This window comes from Sinocyclocheilus rhinocerous, unplaced genomic scaffold (assembly GCF_001515625.1).
Source record: "Sinocyclocheilus rhinocerous isolate Xijiao unplaced genomic scaffold, SAMN03320098_v1.1 scaffold738, whole genome shotgun sequence".
In the NCBI taxonomy this organism is placed as follows: Eukaryota; Metazoa; Chordata; class Actinopteri; order Cypriniformes; family Cyprinidae; genus Sinocyclocheilus; species Sinocyclocheilus rhinocerous.
In genome coordinates, this window is record NW_015633949.1 from 458,197 (window position 1) to 468,236 (window position 10,040).

Genomic DNA, 10,040 nt, shown 5'->3' on the forward strand with positions numbered 1-10,040 from the left:
TGCTCTGAATGAGAGGCAGATTCACTCTCTGACAGCAGGAGGCGCTTCTAGAACACCACATACGCGTTTCCTTGGTTACCGCTGTAAACAAAGCAGCACTGCGCTGAAACACTGCTTTAACATGAACTATACAGAGACGAGATGAAAAGAAAATACCATTAAACTTTTCTGAAGACAGTGTTCACCTCAGAGATACATTCATATAAACTCCCGCCCCTGACTGTATCACGATTCATTTAACATCTCAACTGACTTTATTCAACTGAATCGTCACATATTTATAGATTTTCAACCGGCTCAGGGGTGCATCGTTACATCTCTAAAGACGATTTGCTTGCAAAAAGACAAAAAACGGCCGGTTGCCAATAGTGTAAGTTCCAGGGGAAGCTCCTTAAGTTCGGCCATCCTACACACACGTGACTGACCGCTCGCTCGCACCAACAGGAGGAGGAGGGTCGTGCTACTCTCTACACTGCCCTCAACCTGAGGGATTCCTACACTTTCAGTCTTTGAGGAGACATGAAAAACAGCGCATACCGCAGGAACGGTATAATGGAAAATATTAGCGGTTTTGAAACCGTGAAATTGTCAAATCGTGGTATACCTTGAAACCGGTAATCGGCCCATGCCTATATACTAACGATAATAGGTGAGCGCCAGCCAATGAGATTGCCGTTTACGCATTAGTTCCGCCCACTACCAGAGAAACCGGTAGTATCTTATGGTTGTTCTTAAAAGCTGAAGAATTCCAAATGAACTTATGTATGATAAGCTACCACTAAATATTGTAGAAACTTAATTTGCTGTAAAGTTGCTTTGCAATGATTTGTATCGTGAAAAGTGCTGTACAAATAAACTTGAATTGAATTTAATTGAATGTAATTTATGTATGATAAGCTACCACTAAATATTGTAGAAACTTAATTTGCTGTAAAGTTGCTTTGCAATGATTTGTATCGTGAAAAGTGCTGTACAAATAAACTTGAATTGAATTTAATTGAATGTAATTTTGACAGGAAAATACAACAAGGAATATCGTTTACATGTAGCACGTCAATTCTGCATGGTATGTAAAACTCTCTCACTCTACCTCTCTTTGCATGTGTGTAAGAAACAGCGCTTTCAGCAAAGTAACGGCGAGTCATGCGCCTTCACACTAGAATTTACGGTATGTCAAATACAGGTACGCTGCACATCCATTGAGATGAATTGAAAAATAGCACAGATCGCTTGACGGAGAGTGAAACTCTGAAGCGCTGTCAGCACATATGCGAGTGATTTACTTGCATTGTAGAGGGTTGATCATTACTGTTAACCAACCAGCTGACGCATTCCTGAATCATTGCAAAAGCACATATGTGTATTTTGATGCACGGTGCAAACGCAGATCACTCAGCTTACAAAACGGTTTAAATATTTGTGCATTTTTTTTGCATGAAACTGTGAATTGCAGTGTGCATTAGTGAGGTTTTGATACGGTTTAAACGTCATAATTAGTGGAATGTAAGTGGCTGGATGGCAGAGAATTACGCCCCCATCCCCCTTCTCTTCACAGCTTTTCACACCGATTGTTTTTGCGCTTTTCCAAACCTGTGGTGAGATCTGACCCAAACTGAAATGGGGGGTTTCATGACACTTAGAGTGTTAACTATCCATCTAAAACAGGGGAAGATATGTTGACATAATACAGAACCCGTAAGACAAAATGCAAATTCACTTGATGTGTGATCTCCCTTTATAAAAGCCTGAAGGCTCACATTTCCAAAGCTATTAAAATGTACCAAGCAATTAGGATTTTAAACATGGGCACATCCTAAGAAACGCATTCTGAGAGCAAGGACAGGATCTCACTTTCGTAGAGTGGGAAAAAAAAATGGTTAAAATGCTCTAAAAATAAATCTTAATTTTAGGAAAATGTAATACATTATTACAGTATATTAAATCTATTTTTATAAATTATATAATGGAGCTCTATTTCTGGGTTTCTCAGTTGGGTAAACTTCTATAGCAGTGAATGGGAGACTACCTCGAATATATATTTTTTGCGTTATTTGCTTAAATAGCAAAAGAAAAACACCAAGATACTGTTTTCACAACTTTCAAAAAGAGGAAGAAAATATAGAGAAACCGATAACAGCAGTCAGAAGAGAGAAAAATGTCAAATTTACCATCACTCCTATAGCTGATGTATTAGATAAAACCTTAAAGCAGAATTAACTTACAATATATAAATATTTTTTATTGAAATATATAAAACTTCAGGATTTAAAATGCTGATGACTGTTGAAACGCATCACAGTCTGTAAAAAGGGTCCATGAATTATAATGTATCCATAGATATTAAATATTATAATGATTATAAAAACCAAAAAAAAAAAAAAAACTTTCCTAAACAGCACAGTAATATTTGAGAAAATGTGTTAAAGGATGCCTTCTAATACAGGAAGAATCTCTCTTATGGATTTGTTGGCAAGCTGGCACATTAATGAGCTGCATTCAACACCTGCCTCCTGACACTCTATTCCCCCCTGAGACACCCCTCCGCTCCTAACAGTTCCCAGAACCAATGACAACATATGACACCATGCTCACCGTGCATGGTCCTGATACACTCGAAGCCCTGGAAGTCCCAGAGCTTAATGGTCATGTCCGCTGAACAGGAGGCTAGCAGCTTTCCAGTATGGTCAAAGGAAATGTCCTGCACAGAGTCTGTGTGGCCCTTGAGGGTCCGCTCAAAGTCACCCGTTTCATAGTCCCATACCTGGATCAGACATAAAAAACACATGCTTTAGCCCAAGATGAACATCTCTTCAATAAACAAAAAAAGCCATTAGCTTGTTTGGCAGCTTGTAATGATGATAAGGTAAAGCATAAAAGACAGGTCTGGGCTTGTAGCTGCTATTATATATTCAGCAAAACATTTGTCATGCAGCCAGCTTTTAAAAACCATCAAACATGCCAGATTGCCCTCTGGATACAATCTGAACATTTCATTCAGACTTTATCTGCCTCAAGAAAGAATTGTCAGAATAAAAAAAAAAAAACTTTCCTAAACGGCACAGTAATATTTGAGAAAATGTGTTAAAGGATGCCTTCTAATACAGGAAGAATCTCTCTTATGGATTTGTTGGCAAGCTGGCACATTAATGAGCTGCATTCAACACCTGCCTCCTGACACTCTATTCCCCCCTGAGACGCCCCTCCGCACCTAACAGCTCCTAGAACCAATGACAACATATGACACCATGCTCACCGTGCATGGTCCTGATACACTCAAAGCCCTGGAAGTCCCAGAGCTTAATGGTCATGTCCGCTGAACAGGAGGCTAGCAGCTTTCCAGTATGGTCAAAGGAAATGTCCTGCACAGAGTCTGTGTGGCCCTTGAGGGTCCGCTCAAAGTCACCCGTTTCATAGTCCCATACCTGGATCAGACACAAAATACATGTTTTAGCCCAAGATGAGCATCTTTTCAATAAAAAAGCCATTAACTTGTTTGGCAGCTTGTTATGATAAGGTAAAGCATAAAAGGCAGGTCTGGGCTTGTAGCTGCTATTATATATTCAGTGAAACATCTGTCATAAAGCCAGATTTTAAACACCATCTAAGATGCCAGACTGCCCTCTGGATACAATCTGAACATTTCATTCAGAATATTTGGACATCATGTTTTCCCTAAATTCAGTTTTCATAATTTTCTTTATCATTAAAGCATTTTTGTGAAGTGAGTTGAATGTTATCTGCTTGTTCGCCTGGATGCAGCAGTATGATAAACAGCCTCAGGGCTTAATGTGAAGATCAGGTTTCAGCAGTTTCTAGGCGGCAGACACACAGGGATAAGCTCTGTCTGCTGCACAGGGGGCCGGTGAAAGAAGCCCTTCCACCTGCTTATCTGTTTCCTGCTTCCAAAGAGGGAGACAGAACTCAAGTCGTGTTCTGATAGAAAAAATGCACAAGAAAAGCCTGATGTGGCACACCTGGGTTACTCATGCAAGTAAGCTTTAACCAAGTAGCTGAGACTGCAATACTATTACATAGAGTGTATACTACTTATATCTGCCCTCATTGATCTGTCTGTATGTGCCTGATCATCAACTTACTTACCTTCACAACATAAATCAAAACAAATGAAAAAGGAGAACTGTAGAACCACAGCAAACCTAATCTAAAATTCTGGCTGATACCAGTGGCAATAATTATTTTCATGTTTTGGCAGATAACAATAAATGGAAATTATATGCTATTTTGCCTAGAAATATATTAAAGATAAAACACTAAAACTAAATAGTTTTAAATGCACCAAGTAGATTTAGGCCTCAAAACATTATAATGTACAGTAGTAAAAAAAAAAAAGGGGTATTCATTTTGAGATTTACTAAAGATTACATTTTTAAAGATCATTAGTATTTTTAGAATTTAAGTATATTTAAAGATTAACTAAAGATTTACCTTTTGCTGTAAAGTTAAAAGGCTATGTAAATGTAAAATAGAAAATTTGCACGCACAATTTTTTATTTTTGGTTTATTTTGGATAAATGAAAGAATAATTGAATAAATAGATTAACCGAATAGATAAACAAACAAACCAGCAAAATTTGCCAATAACCAACATGGTCCGGTATATCGTGCATCCCTAAAAGTCCATTTCAAGTTCAAGTTCATTTTTATCTGAAAAACAGCCTGAACCAAGAGTGTATACCAGGCTTCAAAAGTAAGGGAAAGGAAAAATAAAAGAGCATGCTAAAAATCAACTGCATAGTGCTGCATAAACCGAATGGGCTTATTTTAGACTAGAGTGTTGACATTTCAGACAAATTGTGGAGATGAAAGATTTTCCTGCATGTTTGAGCACACGTCATATGTTCATGCGCATGTATAAAATATCACAGTCTGAAAAAAACATACTTGTGCATGAAACTGAACAGAAAACCATTTGGCTGATTCAATAACCAGGCTAAGCAGAAGGAGAACTGTCTTGTCAAGTGGCTGTCAAACTGCTGATTAACATAAAAATAAGAAAATTTTAAAGCTAAAAAGAAAAAAAAAGGTCTGCCACAGCCGTCTTAACACATCTACATTACACTGAACAGAAGTGAGAAAAAAAGCATCTGGCTGCACAGCTTCAGGCTTCCTGACAATTATAGCTATGAATATGCGGATGGAGAGAATGGTGCAGAATATATTTGGACCAGCTCTAGCTGTCTGGTTGAGGGCTGCCCATGTTAAGTTTGGGAGGGCTGGGTATTTTAGGGAAGGGTTTAATAGCATAGAGTACAAAACTGGGGCACAGACTCAGGTTGGTGGCCGTAGCTGCCGGCACTGAGGCGCAACATGAATCACTCGAAAAGCAAGTGTTCGGGAAAATAGAAGAACCCTTTTGTAGGACTGATTCCAAATAAAATACAACATAACAAAGGGGGTACCTTGCATATACTATACCTCTGAATTGTTTGGCTGATCTAAATAATAAAAAGCTTTCCTCTTGACTTTAAAAACAGCCAAAAACCCCTTAATAAGTGGCTATGAATAGGTTTAGACTCAATTTGTGCTTTGGGCTTATTACCATGGGAAGGTCACATTGCTTGTGCAGACTTGTGTATTTTGTGTGTCTCAAGAGCCCCTCTATGACCAAAACAGCAAAAAGAGACAAAAAGCAAAAAGACAGTGGGAGCCTGCAGTCAAATTTACAGCTTATTCAAAGCAAAACACTATAATTATATCAGCCAGCAAGGGCTGATGGGCCATTTTCATACTGTAAATCACAATTTGATCACACCAAGTTAACAGAAACATGAGATCAGTTTTAGAGGGCATGAGACGTACACCATGCAGACTAAGTGCTTGATAACCCACAAAAGATACAGAAGACCTCACCTTTATTGTTGCATCCTCTGAGGCAGAGACTATGACGCTGAAAACAGGATGGAAAATGACTCTGGTGACAGGACTCCTGTGGCCGCTCAGGGCGTATCTCTCAGGAGGACGGGGAATCCATTCTTTGGGGTCTCGCTTCTGTCCAACTGGCCCACCTATATTAATCTCCTCTTTTGCCTCATTCAGTTTTGATTCCAATTCCATCACCTAGCAGAAGACATAATGGGTACGACTCATCATTACACACATCAAATAAAATGAATGAAAGTGACATTTTTGGATTACAGTTCCAGTAGTTGAAATGCAGCATTTCTAAACCCTAAATTTTGGCATTTCAGACCATGAATAGTCAATGAGTCAAGGCTGCCTCAATGGTTCTTAATAGGATTTGCATTAAATATGAAATGTGCAAACCTTTTTCTGTAATCTGATGACTGAGGTCCATTTCTTTTCCAAAAGACCTGCATACTTCTTATCCAATTCCTCATTCTGGTGACAAAAGATGACAAAAGCATTACACCTTAACACACAACACACCGCATACATTTTTTTATTTATTTTTTATCAAGATTTACATACGCCTAAAGTAAAAAAGAAGGCATATACCCATCACACCAGTGGCAACTGTAAATTCCCTCTAAATCCCTTCACATGGGTTAATCTCCAGCAGACAAAGAGAGCTTACCAAGAATACAATTACACAAACACCGCACTGTGAAAAATCAACTTTAGGGTGCCTGGCACCAACTAGACCTTTCATTTAATTCTCAAAATGAGAGATAAATGATTGCCATTGGCATTCTCTAATCCAAAAAACATTAAGTAGCAAACGCTGGGGGGGGGGGGGTATGAATAAATAATAATAATAATAAAATTAAATGCATAATAAATTAACACACACACACCATTACCTTCGTTCACAGCTTCAATTCATTCAAGGCTTTCAGTCTATGGTATGAAAGTATGAAAGGTATGAAAATCTAGAGGTATGAAAATCCAACAAAACTAAACCCTCGCATTTCCAATCCCTGACAGAACACATTTCTATGGTTGTGTTTTTAAATATGCAAACTCACAGTCTCAGCCGGAAAGCAATATGAAGGTTGCGTTTTCTGAAAAAAGTGTACACGTGGTTTTCACTAGACTGGTCTCTAACCATGAAAATGCAAAAGCATAACACAGCTCCCAGATCTATGGGTAATGAAAAAAAGGATGTGGCAGACAAAGAGAATAAGAGAGAGGCTCTTCTGGAGTAATATCAGAGACGTCCAGCAGAACAGGTGCTGTCTGTGTGATGAGAAGTGGAGTGAGAGGGGTCGTGTCATGCATCTCTGAGGGAGAGGGGCATTTAAAGCCTCTACAGAGGACTGATCCACCATCTGCTTGGACCCTCTGCTATGTGTGTTGGCCAATGGCTAAATACCAGTCCCATCAGCCGTGCCAGCCTCTGGACTGCCGTCAGACAGTCCATCAGCTCCCTCCAGCCCTCAGAGCACCACTTTTCATCTACAGTTATGCCTAAAGTCACAGACCCCTGCCCCCCTCTCAGAACATCTTAACAGAAGGAAGGATCGATGATGAAATCTCTTCTGCTAAATGAAGCTGTGTTAATAGCATTGTTTAATTAAAGAGAGCTTTTAGCACCATAGACCACCTCTCTGTCCGTAAATCTGATCAATAAATCATGCTCTTTCTTCTCTGTACAAAGGAAATAAACAGTTTATATTCTGTCCAACCAGGAGTGTTTTCAAACAAGAGCTTCTGCATGTGCCAAGAGCTCTCACATTTTCAGACAGCATATTACGGCAAGGCATTTTCTGCTGAATTGGAGTAATTCTCCTGGTCTACCCTGTGATAATGGAGAGACACAATTTAGTATGTCCCTTTATCAATGTGAACCATCGCTGAGACAACAGGGAGCGTCGGGCTTTACATCTGCCACACATCATAATTATCTCTGCACTGCCTTAATTCAGCACGTGTGCCGTCAGTCACAACCTCACACAGAGGTGCCAATTAAATGGGGAATACTTCAAATTAAGAAATATTGGTTTGACTGGGGTATAAATGGAGGGGGTTCCCACACTCACCACGTCTAATTCTGCCTCCTTTTTGAAAACTGAATATGCCTCTTCATATCCGTTGGAACGAAGGTAATCAGCTATCGCTCGGTTTCTGAAAAACAAAGAAAAGCCTAATTAGTTCTCTTGATAACCAGGCTTTATGATTGTGGATTAAGAAAAGAGCTGTGGTAAGAGCTTTTGACACAACTGAAAGAACATGTGTGTCTTGAGCACATATTCAGACACTGGTACACTGGAATTTCATTCGGGTAGACAAAAAAGCTATTCATGGAAAACTGCTTAAGCATACATGGAGAATCAGGCCTGATAATAAGAGGGTGTGGGAAAAAAAAAGACTGATATGCAAATTGCTCAATTTCTGTACTGGCCCAAAGATGTGCCTTTAAAAAAAGACATGAAGGTAGTTTATTGGATTAGCATGAAAACTTGCTGAAAGTAATCATTAGTGTACAAGTATTTTAGATATACCTACTTGCAAAGGATGAGATTTTGTAATGCATTATGTACCAATAATAATAATAATATTAGACAAGTATATGTATTTTAAAGAAAGACAATAATAGTAATAATAATAAACATTAATACTCATTACATTAATAATAATACTCCAAGGCTTTATTTCCATGTCAAAGACAGAAGCAAAGCCTTGCTATTTCAATAAAAAGTGCTAGGGGAAAAAAAATCATCATTTAAAGCTAAAATAAAATGTGTGCACATTCACAAAGAATAATTTTACAAATGCTTTCTGCTTAAATAGGGAAGGAATATGTCAGTTCTTTGAAGGAAGCCACCTCTGTTTTCAACACATTTTGAGCTGCTGAGTCAGCAAGACTGTGGTGAGCGGAAGATATTCATTGATAGTGGTGATAGTGAAGACAAAGAAGGCTGTCAGAGACGCCACTCTGCTGTCCAAACTCTTCCTGGCATTGTGATGGCAGAAGGATCCACAGCCGTGAGGAAACAAGGAGCCCAATATGGAAATGCTGTTTCAGCGAGACAGCCACATTGTTCACAATCTACTCTTAAATCAAAATCAAAATCAAGAGAAGATAAAAAGATAAAAAGAATTAAAATATCTATAGACCAGACATCAAAGAGTCTAACAGCACACACAGGGAGAGGAATAACTCTGGGTGTGGCACGGTTAAGAGATAAATGATATGATAATATATATATACAGTGTGTGTTTGGTGGATGGGCCAGTTCACTAAAGAGCAGACAATGAAGTGACCAAGCTCTGGCACCATATCTACTGCAGCCTGTGACAGTGAGGGTGCTCTGTTTAAAGTCAAGGTCAGCACGAGGTTACCTCTCATGTGACAAGCGACAGGAATGAACTACACACTGCTTCATGCTGGAGGGAACATATGAGTGTGTGACTCTACTCTGCTTTGAGTGGGACATGCTCGACAGATACCTTCCTAAAGAGACAGCTCAATAACAATGCTTCTTTGTGAGTCAAACAGAGCAGTTCAGCAAAACAAAACTCTGATGATTATGGCAATGTACATTCTGGAAAGTTTTGGGAGTGACAACCGCAGTTAAATGCAGGAGTGAATACCCTGAATTAGCATTCTGTGTGCATATTGTATACATTTTGACGATGATAAGCAAAGCCACATTTTGCTATTGCACTGCTGTTAACAATAAACATGGATGACAAGAGTTAAAATGTTAAATGAGGTACATTTTTAATAAATCCAAAAATAAAAATTCTCACTCTCATTTCCAAAATGATGACCTTCTTTCTTTTGCGGAACACAAAAGAGTATATTTTTAAAAAGCAGGGTGGCCGATGGCCGATATAAAGCCGATATCATTTTATTTATTTTAATTCATATTTAAGAAATTTGAAATAATTTGAAAATGGATTAAAAAATAAACGTGTAAAATAGGGATGCACCGATACCGATACTGGTATCGGGCCCGATACTGGTCTCCTGTACTCGTACTCATTAAAATGCCCCGATACCAAACGCCGATACCACACAGCATGTGATAAGCGCCATATTCAAAAAAAGAAACACAGACAACAGAACAACCGACAGCAGAAAGGAGTTAAGGATGTCTACTACGAAGTATATG

General features: G+C 38.8%; 1 protein-coding gene across 2 annotated transcripts in view; it reads right to left on the reverse strand.

Moving 5' to 3' along the window:
* Positions 1–10,040, reverse strand: part of LOC107744786 (lissencephaly-1 homolog A) — a 47,554-nt gene that overhangs the window by 9,222 nt on the left and 28,292 nt on the right. For both annotated transcript variants that reach the window (XM_016558604.1, XM_016558605.1), the window contains exons 3-6: positions 7,962–8,046; positions 6,286–6,360; positions 5,872–6,078; positions 3,254–3,422 (exon numbers count right to left, since the gene is read on the reverse strand). In XM_016558604.1, coding sequence (XP_016414090.1) covers positions 3,254–3,422; positions 5,872–6,078; positions 6,286–6,360; positions 7,962–8,046 — 536 coding nt within the window. The remainder of the gene's footprint in view (positions 1–3,253; positions 3,423–5,871; positions 6,079–6,285; positions 6,361–7,961; positions 8,047–10,040) is intronic.